Raw genomic sequence first — 19,311 nt, 5'->3', positions numbered from 1 at the left:
ATCAAGAATTTTCATCTAAAGATTGTATTTTAACTTGTGCTGTGAGTAAAATAGATAGAAGATTTGATTAAGCACCCAAGAAAGTTGCATCTCAAGTCTTTAGTAAATGAACAGCTTTATCAAACACCCTCTATGATTAATCTACCATCTGGAAATAATCAGCCTCACTTACCTTTGGGACAAAGACTTGCTTGCTGATCTGGTCATGGTCAACATCAATCTCAATGTCAAATGTCTTTGTATAATTCATGGTAGGAAACCACACCAGCACTGTGGCATTAACGCTCTCGTTGGAGGGAAGGTTCCCAAGATCAAAGTATATGGTGATATTCAGCCATCCTGGATTTGGCAGTTCGGAGACAGAATTTTCCGCTGGGAATAGATAAAAAGTAGATAGATAGATAGATAAATGGTTTTATTAATACAAAATCACACATAAAATACATACAGGCATGGTAGTTTTTAAAACTAAATTGCGCCATGAATTTACAATAAAAGTGTACATTGCATATTACTTAAAGGAATATTGATTATCAAAAAGAATTATTTAAAAGGAAAAAAAATATTCACAATGACACACTCATTAAACAGTCATACCCAAGCATTCGCTCACATTCACCCGGCATCGAGACACATACACACACACTATACGAACAAAAGTGGATACTCAAATATAATAATAATAATACATATAATGGATAAAACTAAATCATCAGTACGGATATTAAACAGATGGGGGCACGGCATTGCTGGAATAAGATTGTATGTGGTGATTTGTTATTTATCAATAATTTTAAGATTGTTGGTGATTTTTTCTTGAATGATTGCATATGAATGCTCATAAGCAAGCAACCAGAGAACCGACGGCTAAAGGTCCTCTCCAATGGACCTAGTAATGAGGATTTAAATGCCTTACAAAAGGGCACTAGCGCACCAAGTGGGAACTGAACCTGGGTCACTGGATCAAAAACCCCTGCTCTATCGACTGAGCCATCGCGCCTCCACAAATATAAACCAAGGTAAAACAGATACTATGTTAGAAAATACTGTGACATATGTTTTCTGAATTATAAAGATTGAGATACAAAACTGTAGTTCCTGGTGGCTGAGTTTAAGTTGTCAAATAGTTTGCATTAGTTCTCATTGTTTATACCTTATTTCGATTGATGTTGTACTTCAAATTTGACTATGTATTGTTTTTGTTGTGCTTTGTGAACGAAAAATGAATAAATCTAAATCTAAATAAATATGGTAAGATATTATGTCTCTGAAAGTTCTCAAAATCAAGAAAAATCATCATTTCCTTTAAATAAGTTGATCAAATGACATTTATCTATTTAACAGAAACTGGACTGGATTTTCAAGCAACTTGAATTCTTTAATTTGAGGATATTAAAAGTGTTAAACTTGTTGAGGGGAATATTTGCAAAGAAAGCATTTGCACAAATGGTTGAATAAGGTAAAAATAATTTTTCTTTAAAGTTTAGGTGTGGTGTTGAGAACCTTGCATGATTTTCATGTACCGGTAAGTATCTAATTGAGCAACTACTTCCTGGTGGTTCAAAGTCCAGTGACTTAACCACAGGACTACAACACATACTTTGACAGTGATACTTCTCATTATCAATCTCACACATTACTAACTGAAAGTGCATAACTGACAACACTATATATGTTCGAACTTACATTCATATGAAATGGCAGTCACATCTCTGAGGATTGGATCATCAAATGCTTCCAAATAAATGTCTTTCCTTAAAAAAAATTAACAAAATTAATGAAATTTAATAGAGGACAGATCAATCTAATATGAACATAGCAATTTTCTATGGTGAACACGTCAAATATGAAACCATCATCAAACTGAAATCCAATTTGAAAGTTTGCAAACATTTTCTGAGGCAGCTTTAAAAGAAACTAAGAGATCTCTTGTAATGATTAAAAAGAAACAATAACAGAGAGAAAGTAAGATACAAATTTTGGTACAAACAAACAATATCATGTATTAGGGCCTATATGAGTAATGGCTGATATAACTTCGGCATAAATTGATTTGCAATAAATATATCACTGATAATCACTGAAATCCATTCAAAAGTCACGGCTAAATGAAATACACAAAAAGCAATGATCATTCAAGGTAATGTGAAGAAACATCCTACTACCAGATGCCGATGGGGGCAAAGCCCGGCCCCCAATCCCAAGAGAAGGAACTTTGTTCTTTCCTGATGAAGTTTGGATGACAGAAACCATGTTGTACTGGAGGCGGGCAATCCGGGGGTACGTCGTAGGGGTATGAGCTGGACCTGGTAGCGGCGTAGGTGACCGGTGACTCAAACGCAACTTGGATGATATTCTCTCCAGCCTGTTATTCAAAGATAAATTTTGTTCGGGGAGCATTTCATGAACATATAGTCAGTGGCTTTCATTGACAACTGTTATAACCTACTGAAATGCTTGCATCTGACTGGCTGAAAGTGAAAATCACCAATGAGATGCCTCACAAAACACTGCTGAATGCTGAATTGAATATTTATAGAGAAAAATCAAACTAGCATAGTGCTGAAAATTTCATCAAAATCTGATGTAAAATAAGAAAGTTATGGCATTTTAAAGTTTCGATTATTTTTCACAAAATAGTGAAATGCACAACTAGGTGACTCAGTCGATGATGTCCATCACTCACTACATGTATTTCTTGTTTTTTATTGTTTGAATTATACAATATTTCACTTTTTATAGATTTGACAATGAGGACCAACTTGACTGAACCATAATAGTATTAACCAATGCTAATTCCACATGTTCAGGGAGGAATTAATTATTGTATTACTTGACAATGAGGAGAAAATTAAAATATTTCATATTTCACATAATACAATACAAAAGAAATAGTGAGTGGATGACATCTTAGTCTCCTCATTTGCATACCAGCCAGGATGTGCATATCACTGTTTTGTGAAATTAAACTTTAAAATGTCATAACTTTCTTATTTTACAACCGATTTTGATGAAATTTTCAGCGTTACGTTTGTTGGATCTTTCTCTTTTTATTCAAATCAACTTCTTGTTGGGGTGGATTTGTCCTTTAATCAGTCTGAACATCAAAACAGTCTCTGGTAAATTGAATTGAACTTCTTGGTGCAGTACAAAATATAGAAAGTGCTCCCTGTTAGCCATCAATGGCAACATGTGTGAATCTTGCAAAACACAAGATGCAGTTTATCTTTATGAATTCATAAGGAGCCTCATAACAAAAATTGAGCCCGCTCAGCATGATTTCCCTTCCAATATTCCAATTTCTCCACCCAAAATCAATGTAAAGCTACTATAAAACACTCAATGCAATAGAACTATGAATGTGACATAAAAATCCTGAATTACGTACTTATTTCATTTGAGTCATACATATGGAAAGTTCAAAAAAATATTTATGACATAAACAATGGCAAATAGAGATTGGCATTGTAAGAAGATGCGATTTTACGGAGATAGTTTAAATGATTGTTGATTTTCCAAATAAATTACAAACCTTCAATATAGATGTTACATCCCACACATGACGTACAAACATGTTTGTTGATGAACCAACCGAAATGCCATTGAGAGTGACGTTTGCTATTGTATCAAGGCCTTTACTCACAAGCTTCACATTGCGTTTCTTCACCAATTCACTTGGAACTGAAATAAAACATGAAATGTTCACATCAGATTGAAATTAACATTGTATCAAAACGAAAGAGAGCAGAGAGGGTGGGATGGAATGAGAGCAACACCAATCCAAATGATTCATCAATTCAAAAATTTTCAGTCCCTGCTTTAAAACCTTGGTATCATTTGTGAAAAGGAGGCATACACTTTCCATTATTCCCTTTGCTCACTAGCTTTACAATGGTTTTCTGCATCAATTAACTCAGAAATTAACTAAACATGAAATATTCTTGAGATCAGAAAAAAAGATTAAATAATCTAAATGAGTTTAGAGAAGAGAGTAGGGTGGGTGAAATGGCTTTCAAATGGCCTTGGATCAATTCAATTATTCAACCCCTCTCTCAAAAGAAGGCAAAGCTTTTATTTCAGGGGCTACTTTTAAAAACCTACAGCTTGAATCTGCAATCATTTGATAACCTTAACTACATTGGAGTGAATGGGTATATTCCAATGGTCTTTTTAATAATTTCTAAGGGCTATTTTGAGCATTCGGGAGCAAAATCAGCCCCCATGCAATTTTTCCCTACCCGGTAGTTTCTACAAGCTTACCAGTAAAGCTGTGAGTGTAGGTCCAGTTCTCCCTACCTACCCATTTATAGAGATCATCATTGAATCGATAGTATGGATCAGTCAGGATACCCGATGAAATGAGGGCAGTGTGAACGCTTCCTGGAACCTGACCAGGAATGGAAATACCTACAAAACAACATGTTAAAGAAAGAAAATAAAACACTAAAAAATAAAGCAAAATAAAATGAAAACAAAACTTGTCAGAAAAAGCTAATACCCCTTCAACATCACACAAACAAATACTTGTATATTGTAAAATAAAAGTTTTTAATTTCACCTCCTTCAAAACGTACAAGGCAAAATCTGCAAGAGAAATGTCAAAGCTATTAATCCTTTAACAATGAACAAATGAATACCTATAAAGTATTTTTGTTTATTTGTTCCACTTAAAGTACGCTATCAAGCTTCAAACTCCCTGCTTTTATTTAAGATACCTACAATGTTATGCTTTTTCTTACAAACCACTTTTCCTTTACAAAATTACATTGAATACCTTGAATACTTAAATAAGTACACTGAAATACTTGTATAAGCTGTAAAATGTATTCTTGGGGTTGGAAATTCACTTGATTGATTAAGATAGTAATTAAAATAAAAGAAGAAAGCACAATGAATTATAAGCTGCCACTGAAAAAAAGGAGGGGGGGGGACAAAACCTGTCAGTGAATGTAAATGCTACTACCCCTTCAACAACCATACTTTCATTGTAAAACAAGTTGGTTATTCCTTCTACTTTTGAAAATGTCCTTTTCAAAAATATACTAACTTTATAAGTATATTCCACAATGTATTTCATGCAAATATTTTTTCTTCCCGAAAGGATTGAGATCTAGGAAAACAATCCTTGAATGAAAAGAAACTTTTGAAACTTCATGCATGGATTGAGACATTACTAGAATTGATTATGGATATAAGTTCTACTTACTGCCATTTGAATTGGTCAGCTTCCACTGCCCATTGAGGTCAAAGGTCAATTCTCCATTTGTCTGCAGCCAACTGGCAAGAACAATTAAAATAAAGAAAAGCATCCTTCTTCTCCTCCTAGTAAGAAATGTTTGAAAATAAGAAAAATAGTAGCTCATTTTAGACCTTTTTCAATTGTAAATATTTATTTTTTATCAAATTATAATATTCTTCAGAAAAAAATTTGTGTTGTAACCAAGCAAAGTTTCAGTTAAATTTTCAATACAATCTACAAGTATCTTGTGACAAAGAAATGAAAGGCTGATTGTTTGGGAGCACTTGGGCATCAAACAGTGTTTACATTATCCTTTTTATCATTCTGTAAACAATATCCTGAGACATTGACCATTAACCTTACTGTTACAGTGAGCCATCAGACTCTCTGGAACCATCACCCATTAGTCCTCTGAGGTTTGGACAGAGTAAACAAATGATCTGTAATATTGACTGAAAGTTACTGTGGGTTCTATGTTATTTTTCACTAGAGAGATTTCGATTGTCTGCGACTGCAACGTATTCCTAGTTCACCGGAAGTGGTGACACCGCTCGTTCAGTATCACGTTCGTACATTGATGAAAACAGTTTCGACTTAATCGACGTACCCGTACTGGGCCCGTACCAGACCACAGCATATACCAGCTTGATAGCGAGCGGGCCGTGGGCCGATGCTCGGCCGGAGAGTCAGGCGCAGCATCACCCTACGAACCAGTGGGGCGACTGAGGGTGCAACACTTGCACTCTTGCGCAACCCCCCCCCAAAAAAAAAAAAAAACACCATTTTTTTTTAAATAGAACATCAATTACCTATCGGATATGTAGTGTCTGAAAACAGGACACACTAAATGTAGTGGAAAAGCTGGTAACAAGCAGTAATTTGCAGTTTACCAGCCTTGCTGAATCAACGAAAGTCAAGTGTTGATGCGGCTTCATTCATTTTTGCTAAGCTTGGATGACGTCATCATGCACGAACAAGCGCTCGTTCAAGCACTATGACAGCGAACGTCAAAACCTTCAAATACGAGTCACAGATTTGGGCAGTGAACGAGAAGGCTCGTCACAGAATATTTCGCGCATGCGCAGTGCTCCCAAAATCCCTTAATCTCGTACGTCCACATGGCTCGTCTCAGAAAACGAAAGCTCTCAACTGTTAGCCATAAAATTGTCAAAACAAAGTATGTGGCACACTGACTAAAAGGACTTCCCCAAACCTACAAGTGATCAGCACTTAATAAAATCAAAAGTCATGAGCATTCACACAAGGAAGCTAAATTTTTACCCTATTGAATGAAAATTGATTTTTTGTGATAGATTTTGACACAATATTCAGTATTCAGGAGATAATATCATATTTAACCCTTTTCCTTTCATTCTTTTTATTTAAAGTTTAACTCAAAAGTTGTGAATTTGATGGTTATAGCCAGGTCTTACATGTATTTATAGCAATGCTAATTTAGCAGAAGTGCATCTGCCACTGCACTTAAAACTATGATCATATTAATTGTCAATAGGCTACTTCTCATTTGCAGTCTGAAACCACCCAGCTGTGTCTACGCAAGATACATCACACACTGAAAACTGGCTTTAAGCATGTTAAGATATAGACCAAAAGCTTCGGTCTCTGTTATATTGGTTGCTCCGCTGAACTCCATTGGCTCCACTCACCAAATACAGAGACCGAAGTTCTAACTCGATCTGTACAGGGGACTCAATGGCCATATGTATATGTATTAAGTTCGGATAAAACAGGGAAGTGAAGTTGCGCGACAGCCAAAGTAAGTCACTGTTTTTTCCCCTTTTAAATTTATTTTTCCAGATTTTGGTGCATTTCAGGCCAAAATGGAATAATAATCTTTATTTTTGTACAGTTGATTTTATACATTTTTATGAAATAAAGAAAAAAATCAATGAGCCCCGTCGGGGTGATTTTGCAAGCATTGTTAAACCCCTAATGGTGGCTGCGAGTAGTCTGTATGTGAGGAGAAATTAGAAAAAAAATCAAAATGTTAAAAAACTCCTTGAAACAGATGGCTGCCTGGGGCCCATTTCTCAACACCGTCATAAGTCTAACTTCTTGACTAAATCGAAGATAGTGAGCTACTTGTCCGCTAACCGTTTCACGAAGCCCTCTTTACCAAGATCGGGTACAACAACCTCACTAAATATTTATGACACTTCCGAACCTGTCATAACTTCTTTATTGATGACGTAGTGGCATCAAGTGGGTAGACTATGACATGCAAAAGTGCCGAGAAATTTGAAAATTATAATCTTACGTAATCAACCATAGAGGTTGAAATTACATCCCAAAACAAGTGGGATAATGGGCAAGTCCAAGAATTCGCGCGCGTTACGTATGGGACATTTCAGAGGCTTTAATGACCTGAAAAATAGTGTTAAATGACTTTGATTAGATTGAATACCCTCATGATGGTAGACATCTAGGAGAAGAATAATCATGCAAAAAATTGTGACATATGACCTTGATCTTGACCTTTTAGAGCGAAAAGATGCGCCGTTACGTATGGGACGCAGAGAAAAGACAATTTTTAATACATTTGTTTCAAGTTGAGAATTCTCTGAAAGTATTTCACTTGACAACTTGAAACTTAGTGTGATAGAAGTCTCAATACTATAGTATATTTATGGCAAGTTTCATGTCATAAGCCAAATCCCTCTAATTACAGACTCTAATTAAACAAATTAATGACATGTTACGTATGGGACAGTTACGTATGGGACATTTTGTCCCCATAGAGAACGTACACAATTTTCCCCATAATTCAAAAAATTGAAATAATTTAAAATATGGAAATAACAAGAGTTTATTTCTTTTTAAATGTTCTACTGAGACATATTTGATATGACTGAAGGGGAAATTAGCCATTTCAACCTTTTTTTCCTTGTTTTTCATGGTTTTACGAATTTCTTATGTATTTCTATTGTTTTTATTTTTTATATATTTTTCAATTTTCACATTTTTTTTGGCTTCAATTGTATTCATTAATCAGTATTCATAACAAATCAGTGTTTAAAAACTAAAGAAAAGGTAAATAATCAGTTTTTAGAGCACTCTTCAAATTTGTTTTTCTCCATTCACTTTGTACACAAATCTCCCCATTGACATTGTGTGTAAATGTCCCATACGTAACATGTTGTCCCATACGTAACAATTTTTTAATTAACTTTTAATTAAAAAGTAAACTCCATTTTTGAAACTTTTTGTGGTATAACATTTTCATACTTAATAAATTAGAACCTCCCAGAGATGCAACAATACAAGTATTGTATTATGAGAAATAACTTAAAAAAACATCCTCAAAATGTTACGTATGGGACATTCCATCCTTGGACAAGACCTAATTTGCATAATTAATTAGATGACACCACTTTTTTTCTGCCAAAAGTAATAAGATGTAAGGGGGTCCATGTCCCACCTATGACTAAATCTCAGAAGTTTTGTTTTCATTTTCTATGAGTTTTTATAATTGTCCCATACGTAACGCCCATTTTACTGATTATGCAAATTAGGTGCCCCTAATTAGCATAAATATGCATATTATCAAATTTTTCTTAATGAAATTTTAAAATTCAACATTTGGTCTTTCTTACCCCACCAAAGATAACTTCTTAAATTAAAGATGAAATTTTGCATTCCAGGGTGACCTTTTCTTGGACTTGCCCTAATGCATTCAATGTTCATTGTAATACAAAACTGTTGGTAAAACGCCACAAAACCATTCATTTTGAAATAGTAAAATAATTTAATCGATAAAAATTCTACCACGTCAGGCCATCCATAACTGGACTTGTATTTGTCGTTTTCAGACCTTATTGACATTTGGATAAATTCTAATCTCTAATTTCTGCATAGAATTTGTCATATCGTAAGATCAGTATCAAAGATTTATAAAAAAAAATGTTAAACTATATTTCGATGATGTTTGGAATCGTAAAACATTGTATAATTATCATAATTTTACAAATAAAACCGTTATGGTTTACTTTCGTAAACTATTAAAATTGGATATCCCGGGGGTACCCATCTCAACGTCCACTTGTGATTTTTTAGTCATGAAATAAATTATTTATAATTCAATTTTTCAGCGATTGAATGCCACAGTCTTCATGGTCTAAGTATGTATGATGCATAATTTACATGTGGTCATTTTCAAACGTGAGTGACACGACAATCAGAGAGGTTTAAGGGCTCATATCTTTAAACTTAAAGGTTACGAATCAATCATGACTACTATATTATATACAATGTAGGACTGGCATGGGCCACTCGCAGTTTGATTTGAATTCAACAATTCGTTTAGTAGATATGATTAAAAAACGGTGCGTGACTGACACGACAAATTTTGGACATGGGTTTCTGACCACTAACACATATGGTTTGATTCGTGCCCAAGTAGTTGTCATGGAGTACTGTGAGTACCAGTAAATGGACATAAATAGTGTACCTATCTAACACATATAGTCAAAATCAATCAAACCTTCTCTATGGAAAATGGTACCCTCCTATATACCGTGAGTGACACGACATCCAAAACGTGAGTGACACGACAAGTGCAAAAATACAACATTTATCTCAACATTGAAAGTATTTTTTGCATGATGTTGAAGAGTAAAATACCATTAACCAAAAAACAAGCTTGATTACATAATAACTGCTTTCTTTAAAGTTCAGAATATGTCATCCAAATGTTTTATTCTTGGGTTATGGTCATATTTGCCCATCAACTCACATTCCCTATACCATACCACATTGTCACACTAGGGCTTCTACCACTCACCTCTTTAGAGGAGAGGGGGCACTTGAAGGAGATGTTATGAGGTCTTGGCATTGACATCAACTCAAACATTCTTTTTGTGGCCTGATATCATTCAAAACTTTAACTCTTTCTCCCTGTCTGTATATGAAAGTTTACGGGTTTATATAATTCAGCATTCACAACGGATGGAATAATTTTTCCTTGTAAGAAAGGTATTCTCAATAGTCACTCACATCATCTGGCATGGTCTGTTAGCCAATGATGTCATGTATGACTCCTCTTTCTTGAAATATCGGATTACAATATTATCCTCCTTTAATATTTTAGGCATTGTCCAAATAGGACATGGCAGTTTCAATGTCTTTTTTGGTACCAAACCACAATCACGTTGCTGCACACTTCAGATGGACTATCAGCAAATCCTTGAGAAACTTGGGAATTCTACTCAACAAGCATAGGTTTTCTCCTGAACAGTGCTTGTATGTGGACCCTCCCAAGGCAGTACATGTAGGCACTGTACCAAAATTCAGAGCTATGCTTTTAGCTGGAATCTTGTAAGTGCCTTTTCATTGCTGATTATTTGATCATATACCATACCACGGGAATCCAGGGAAAGCCACAAGGTGAAAGACGCAGTCAGTACCTGATTCTTGCAGTCTGCTACTATTACAACTACAAGTCATTAGCCTTTCCTTTTCTAAGCCCTTGGATGTCACACTAAAATCCAATTCAGCATCCCAACCAGGCTCCCTTTATACCTCAATAGCTTTTTCCCCTCGAGGTCCAGCTCTGATCTTATCAGGGTACCCCCCCAAAAAAAAAATTGAACTACTGGTACATGGCAACCCATCAAAGTTGCTCAAATCAAAATGCGGTCTCAGTTGGGACTTGCTGGGACCTACATGAACATGCATCATTTTGTTGTAATGAATATTTGTAAATGCAAATCTGCTCTGAACACACATCGGCCTGCTTACGGTAGTTTGCTGTTCAGAGCCTACATGTAGTTAATCACTAGCGGTATGATTGGTGGCCGAACAAATAATGATTTTTAACTTGGCATGTAGCTGCTTCAAGCAATATCCAAAATGTTCTATCAAATCTCAGTACATTCTCACCTGAAATGTTTATGTTATCTTGCAAATTTGTTTATTTCATGTCCTGGAATACAAGCTTTATGGCAAATGAAAAGGTTGATTTAATCAATCAGAAGGAAAAGAAAAAATATTTCTTTTCCAAATTTGAAAAAATGTTTGGTGTTCATGGTGATCTCTTATATCTCATGTACACTACTTTACCACTAAAATTTCTGCAAATTTTAAAAAAGGATCCCTGACTTTTCTAGCTATGAGTATAACAAAGAAATAACATTGCTCAAAAGAAAGGTGAACTTTCTGCTCATTTCTGTAAATGGAGACAGAGAATGTTCAAGTAATACCTAGGTATGACTTGAACCATCACCATCACCAACCCTTTATGCATTGTATGTCCATTGCTAAAGTATAGTGGTTTTTCTCTTGATACATTCATAATTTTGTGTTGATTGATTATGTTGTTATATTCATAATCACAGTACATTCACCAAAATATGAATTAGGATCCGAGTCTTCACACCAATGGAAAATTGTCAGGATTTTTTAAACCAAGGCAACCACGGAGAGGAGAGAAAATAGATGAACTCATTGTCAAATTCAATATTTCCATGAAAAGGAGTGAAATTAGGAAGATGGAGGAAATTATTAGCCTAAAATAGGCCTAAATGATGTCAGGAACAACATTCTGACTGTATCCCTGGTAAAACGCTTCAAAAATTACTGGATGTCCTTTTTTATACACAATATAATACTGTGAGTGACACGACATTTCGTGAGTGACACGACATTGTGAGTGACACGACACAACTTTAACAGTTAAATTTAGCTTTACCTTAACACATTGGACCAAGTTACTTTATATACAATAAGGTACAGATAAACTGTATTTGCTCCAGTACTGGGATAAATTAATTTTAAGAATACACAGCTCTAGAAAACTTTTTGCATTTAAAACGTGAGTGACACGACAACCAGTTTTGAAAACTTTGAAACCCAATTTTTTTCAGAAAAACACTTCACAGAATTTTTTTTTGCTATTTAGGAGTTAGATACAATTCACAGCTTGTATCTTGCCAACAAATGTGCATCTAATACAAATTTTATATTGTGATAGGCAATATGTGAATTTTAATGCAAAAAATCAACATTTTGTAATATTTAATTTCCCTTGCATAAAATTCACTGTATCTCAAGACATAATTAATAATTTTATGTAAATGAAATGGGAAAATATACTTTAAGTTTTCTAGTTTCAAAAACCATTGAAGCCTAATGATTTCTAGCAAGTTTTAATTTTCACCCCCATGTCCACTTTTGTTTGAAAATGACCCTGTGCTACTATTTTTAAAACATGTAATTCCCAATTCATCACAATATTTGCAATTTTGTCATAATTTTTCTTTTTGAAAATTATGCTATTTTGTGACTAAGGCTACGTCTTCTCTGCTCTTTTTACCGATAGTATCGATATCAAGGAATTCTAGTTAGGAAGCCTTTCGAGAAACAGGTTTAGTAAGATTGGAACTAACTCCGTGGTTTGTGGATAAACATATGACTAACTTGTCCATGTGTTGAGAAACGGGCCCCAGCTATGTAGTTAAGATATAGTTTTTTCACAATAAATACCACTTGTTCACTGCTACCATCCTGCCTGTGGGGAATCTACAGGTAGGACTATGGTATGCCAATGCTGTACATAGCACACACTTTGAAAAATCATTAAAATATCACTTTTGTGACCAAAATTACTGATTTCCATACAGTTGCTATTTATTTTTCATTAGTAACTTAGGAATAATTTTTGTATTCACAAGAGCGCTCAAAATCTTGAATTTTGGGCATATTTTTGTGTATGCCCTCTATTGGTGGAAAGTAAATATGGCAAGAAAATTTTCATTTTTCAATCTCTATATTTAATTAAGAAAAAAATAATTTCAAGAATTAAATTTACATAAGAGCCAAGTTATATGATGAATGCCTGTAATGAAAACTGACAGTGTAAGAAAATCAAGCATTTGTCCCATATAAAAAGAGAAATTAAGCCAAACATTGCCACCATTATTTTGCCACACATGGAGATATAACTGAGAACAAGGTTATATTATAACCTTGTTCATTGAATGAGTGATAAATACTTAATTCCATTCCTAGTTTAGTTTATGATTTATTTTTCTTAATAATCTTAGGATTTTTTTCATTAAATAGAGGCTGCTCGAAAACAATATTTTACAGATTAAAAAGAAATGCCGGCCAAAAACTTTTTTTATTTAGAGTCTAACTTACTTAGTCTTTAGACCACTCACACAACATGCGAGGTTAGTATTAGTAATACTAACCTCGCACAACGCATGTGGTTTCATAGTGGACTTTGACGTTTTCATTCATCACACGAATGTGAGGGAATGAAAAACGCCAAACATTTCAGTATTTCTCCACTAATGGAAATTTGTTTTTATGATTTAACTTTTTTTTTTAATGAATTGGAAATTATTTATAAAAGTGTTTTTATCGCTTACCTCCAAGTCTCAACCAGGATACTCCGTTCGATCCGTCCTTAATACTGCGGTGGAAAGTACGCAAACAACAATCGAAAAGCAATTTTTCGTATCGAACATTCTCAATTCAAGTCGTCAGCGCATAATAGGAAATTGTACCAAAAATCAACAGGTTGCATCTCAAGTATATACTTATTGGTAAAGTACGCCATCTTTTGACAAGATGATGATGAAAGTGGATTGAACGAGCAAGAAAATAATGCTGATCGCCTAGAATGCAGCTAGCTTGCAACACCGTAAACAAAGGTACGGTAGGCACTTAAGAACCAAGTTTGAAAGGACACTCGTAAAATTACGTCACTCTCGCGATGAATAATCATTAGATCGTGCGTGTTCAATAAAAACTCTCTGCATGCATGCACTCAGTGTGTATTGAACACGCACGACCACGATCTAATGAATATTCATCGGCGAGAGTGACATAATTTTACGAGTATCCTTTCAAACTTGGTTCTTAAGTGCCTACCGACTTTGAAATAATATCGCGCGCCCTCTTTAGGCAAAAGTTGATATCAACGCTGATCAAGAGGCATCTACGTGAAGATCACGAAAAATGCTCTTATTTTATTTAAAAAAACAGCAAAGAGAATTCAACAAACGATCCATATGCCATGGTTCGGTAAGTGTCATAGCTCAAATATAATGCTTAGCTACGATGTAAAGTCATAGTTATTTTAGTGAAAAGGGTGTGAAAGATTCGCGTGCACCGGTGCATATGAATCCTTCACACACGAGACGATTTGAACCCTTGAGTGTCTTTAGACTAGAGTCTAGATTAGAAAAAAAATAAATTTACTTTTAGTTTTTGCCAAACAAAGTAAAAATAGATCTAACTGGCAAGAAATAAATATGCATTGATTTTATTCATCAAATCAACATAAATTTAACAAGAAATTTGGAACTGAAACCTTGACCTTGGTTTCGCTTGGCACTGGCATGGCAGGCCCACATTAACAACAGTGGCGCAAGTGCACTTTTGCACCCCACCTGGAACCGGCTTTAACCTCTTGCTAGCGCCGAGGATGGCTCAGGGGAAGTGCCACTGCCAGTGCGCAGGCATGACAGGTCGGCGGCTCAGCTCAGCTGAGACCGATGCGGAAAAAAAAGGTACAGAATTATTGTTCTTAACTGTTAAATGTGGTGGGCAATTGTTCCCAAACTGAAGCTTTACTTACTTACCATGTGATAGCTGAGAGAATTGATAACAAGTTAATTCCCAAATATATTGATGGCTTGCCAGCCGCACTCGTTTCTGGAAGTCAAATCATGACAGGTCCATGTATTGGTAATAATCATGTGACGAGTCACATGATAAGAGTTACTTCATCAAATCAAACTCGACGACGAGTAATAGGATCAGGGGAGCATTTCATGAAAGGACTTGTCAGACGTTTTATCCGACAAGTCCTGTTTTATCCGACAGTTACTATAGTAACAGTGCTTCTCAACCAATCAGAATCCAGGGAAGTTGTCCGGTCTGACAACTTGTCGGACGAAAATATTGATGAAATGCCCCCCAGTATTCAGGGGGCGGCGTTTCCTCCCGTTTCATCATGGACCTGTGTACTAACTTTCCTTGATCTTAATTGATTAGCTGACAGGCACAATTCCTCTTGTGAATGTCGAATAACCCATTCTTGTCTGACAAAACATTTGATACTTCCGTCGTTCTTCTATGAAAGTAAATAATATTATTATCTGTAATTTGATATAGAAATAGAATTGCTAATTAATGGATTTCGAAATTTGTGAGCAAAAATTATTGCAGCTATAGAGAATCGATGGAACACATAAGTTCATAATTATTTCCTGTGGCTTTTTAAAAATGTTGAAAATTTTTCTTCCATTCATCAAGCAGATCATGCAATAACATTTTCACATACTTTGTAGTAATCTTCTGTTTTTATACTCGCTCTTAATTGTAAAATCATTAAGCTCTAACGCGTTTCGCGTTCTTTTTTTTTGGGGGGGGGTGTAATATACAAACGGAGAACACTGCATATTCAGGAGCGATTGTAGACAGGTATATTCCACAATGATCGACAGTATAGGCCTTTATGATTCTGAGGGTTGAGGGGCGTATCTTATTTTTTTCTCAATAGTTCTGTTATGTGATGATAAGACACAGCTCCCATATTCAATGATACATCAATACATAATCAATACTTATCTATACTTCTACAGGAGGTATATCAAATCCAACTTTCTTTACTAATTAATTCTTCTTCCAGCTAAACTTCTGACGCACTCAAAATTTTATGGTTTTATTATTACATTTCATGTTAAAAGGTCAACTCCCCCAATTCAGACTATAAAGTTATGACGTGCAGATTGTTTTCGTCAAGTGTCCAAGGTTGACCACCACCTGTTTGGTTGAGTAGAGTCTTGACCAGACCAACTTAAAACTTAAACTTAAAACCAGCGCTTCCACTCTTCCTGGAATCCAGGAAATTCTAGGAAGTTTTGCTTTTTTCTAGGATTTTCAGGAAGTGTCAGATTGGTTACAGAATAGAGAATAGAGTTAGATTTTGGAATGGTTTAGAGATAGAGCTACAGAAGAGTTTGAATTTTATATTACATGTACATCCAGTGGCGTAACTACGGGGGGCACGTGCCCCCCCCCCCCCCGGCCCCCATCGGCTGGCACAAAAATACAGGGAAAAGGAGAAAAAGAGCTAGGAAGGAAGAGAAACATATAGCGGGGAAAGAAGAAATTATTGCTCATTAAAATGTTCTATTATATTATTTTATGTTATATTACATAAGAAGCATTTTTTTTCATGAATTTATGAAACATGATTTGCTCAGGGCCTTCATTGTATCTTCATATCTTCATTGTTCCTAGTGCTCGCATAGACTGTTTATAAACGAGATATGTAATCCTGTTGTACTAAAACCTCCCGTTTTCAAATCAATATACACCAAATAATTTTCCTCACAATTCGAGTTAAAATTGTTTTACGGAGTGACATTTGCTTTTTTTCATGACTACTTAAAGTGATTGCCCTATGTTAAGGTCTTGGTATAAAACATTTCCTGTCCGTGCTAACGTTCGCACTAGTTGTTTGGTAAGATGTCTGCTCTTCATGAATTCCTAAAATCAGTCCTTAAAATGTCAATTTCTCTGATCTGAATAAAAAAATTTCAGCTCGTGCTTCACGCTCGCATTATTTAATCAGTGAAATACATATCCGTTTAATGGCACTGCATGTCCTTAAAATGTCTCTATCTCTAATAGCTCTATGATTAGGTCAGTATATACCTGGCAACTGAGCGCGCTTCTTAAGTGACTCGAAATCCCGGGGGGCACTTACATTGACGAGTGGATACCATGCGCGACCAAAAAACACGTAAAAAGGATGTCTTTTTCACGATAGGGCACGTTACGTCCGTAACGTGATAAGGGGGTCAAAAACACAAAAATAATGAAAAAAGGGTATCTATTTGGCTAGGAAAATTACGTGTTAAGGGTCGAATTTGCGGGGTTGATAAAACAAAATCAAAATGTTTTATAAAGGATGTCCTTTTTGCCCTAACACTTCGTGTTTAGAGTCTGATTTGCGCGAGGTGTAGAAAATGGGGTCGTACTAAATCAAATAAGGTAAATCCGACGACCGAAGGAAAACATTCCTGTACTTGTTTAGGGGTTCATTATAGGGAATATTTGCCAAGAGTATCGTTTTGTTTCCAATACTTGTTAAGGGTAGGGTTTCACACGCCAATACTTGTTAAGGGGTGCATTTTCAAAATATGGATATTACGTGTTTAGGGCGCTTTTCGAGACCCCATGGTCGCGCATGGTATCCACTCGTGAATGGAAGCTGCCCCCCCCCGGCTCGAAATTTTTGCTGGTGCCCCCCAATGCTGTGACCCACGGTACGCCACTGTGTACATCAATTTGCAGAGTCTATTTTATATACTTCAGAGTATAGTCACCATCAGAATTATATGTATTTGTCATCATCATCATCAAGAAGTTATAATCATCTTTATGTATAATATGAATGGTATATCCTGCATAAGACTGGTTGAAAACAAAAGAACATTAGATCCAACGACAACATAACAGTTCCAACAATAAAAACATATACACTGCCCCTCTTGAATTCCACGTATATACCTAGATCCACTGTTGTATAGAGCCCCACTCTCCAAATTACTCTCATTGGAAAGGCCTATATAATTAGGCCTACAACATGCATTGTTGTTCGGGATAGGTAAATGAAAAAAACACTTAGAAATGATAAACCACCAGAAGATAATCCATGATACAAAAGAAGCCGCGAGCAGGTTGTTGCAACTTAATTGTGATCCCCGATTGTGATAGGGTTAACTGGTAGGCTTACCTGATGGTTACGAAAGAAAGTAATTTCTTGAGATTCTGTTGAAATGAGAATCTCTAATTACTGTTGAAAGGGCAGGGTAATTATGCATAGAGCATCCAATGAGGGAGAACACCTCGAATTCTAATGTTATAAATTCTTTTTTTTTTAAATAAAATATTCGATTAGTTCTTGATTGCAATCGGGCAAGAGAAGGACAGACCCCCACCCCGATTTATTTTCTTTGTTAGTCAGATTTTAAAAATATTATTGCTTATAATTTGAAATGGCAATAAGAGAGAAAGAGAGAAGGGGGGGGGGTGTGAAAAAGGTCAATTAAGTCAGAAATGTTACATTATGCTACGGAAATAAGCACCAGATAATGAGGCTTTTTATGTTAAAACTCGGTCGCTATGCATCGCCTATACATATTTCTCTGAGTATCTCATCATTTTACAGCATATGAAACGGTCAAACATTTTTTCCCCTTTTAACCATTAAGCTGTTTAGGATTTTGTTGATTAAAAAAATGAAAATAATTAAAAAATATTTTTATTTTTTCTTTTCAATAAAGTAAAAACAAATGAAATTGGATTCTTGATATTGTAAAAATACCCCCCCCTCCGCTCCCGGAAAAAAGTAAAATACGTACTATTTCAATAGCTTTAACAACATTAACAAGTGAACTATAGGTAAAGGTAGAAGATTCCAAATCTCTTTCATGATTTCTTCTCCACTTTAATTCTTCAACAAAGCGTGCATTTCACCTTTCTCATCGATTTTTACTTAAAACTTTCTTAATTGATCCGCGGTTATTCAATTTCTAAGTATGCAAACACTCTGGTTTGTCCACCCTGGTTATTTTACGTACACTCAGAGATTACACTAATTACGCGGGTAAACAAATTAATCAGGCCTCTGGGAAGTCTCTTTTTATTTGGTTCTTTTAGAATCTTTACAGAAGGGATTGACAGTGGATTCTCTCGCAACAGAGAGCAACATGTTCAAGTCAAAAGGCATATCCTCAACAGAGGTAATGTTTCGATCTGCTGATCGAACCGTATTTCAGCAAACTATATTATGACAGATTCGATGTGTCATCCATTTTTTATCATTACTATTTATTGAATGGATCAATCACACACCCTTACGGTGAAATTTTGATCGTCAATTACAATATCATGAGTATAAAAGTGATAAATATCAAGGTAGGGGCGAGGTTCAATTACATCCATCCATTCACAATCTAACTCTCCAATCGCCATTCTCAAATTCACAAGTAAATACATATAATTATGCAAATTAGGCAAAAAGTACATCC

At 35.3% G+C, this 19,311-nt stretch overlaps 1 protein-coding gene across 3 annotated transcripts in view; it reads right to left on the bottom strand.

The window, feature by feature from the left end:
* The window catches only part of LOC121427453 (beta-mannosidase-like), a 30,286-nt gene extending 15,321 nt beyond the window's left edge, over positions 1 to 14,965 (bottom strand). Inside the window, exons 1-7 of one of the 3 annotated variants that reach the window (XM_041623852.1) lie at positions 14,844 to 14,965; positions 5,207 to 5,322; positions 4,261 to 4,407; positions 3,533 to 3,681; positions 2,166 to 2,365; positions 1,687 to 1,754; positions 173 to 372 (exon numbers count right to left, since the gene is read on the bottom strand). In XM_041623852.1, coding sequence (XP_041479786.1) covers positions 173 to 372; positions 1,687 to 1,754; positions 2,166 to 2,365; positions 3,533 to 3,681; positions 4,261 to 4,407; positions 5,207 to 5,309 — 867 coding nt within the window. In that variant the 5' untranslated portion in view covers positions 5,310 to 5,322; positions 14,844 to 14,965. Of the gene's footprint in view, positions 1 to 172; positions 373 to 1,686; positions 1,755 to 2,165; positions 2,366 to 3,532; positions 3,682 to 4,260; positions 4,408 to 5,206; positions 5,323 to 14,843 lie in introns of those variants that run through there. The other 2 variants (XM_041623851.1, XM_041623853.1) reach the window with 2 other exon arrangements.
* Positions 14,966 to 19,311: the final 4,346 nt, after the last annotated feature.

This window comes from Lytechinus variegatus, chromosome 14 (genome assembly GCF_018143015.1).
Source record: "Lytechinus variegatus isolate NC3 chromosome 14, Lvar_3.0, whole genome shotgun sequence".
NCBI lineage: Eukaryota > Metazoa > Echinodermata > Echinoidea > Temnopleuroida > Toxopneustidae > Lytechinus > Lytechinus variegatus.
The sequence above is the reverse complement of the archived record's forward strand: the minus strand, read 5'-3'. Positions and strand labels throughout refer to the sequence as shown.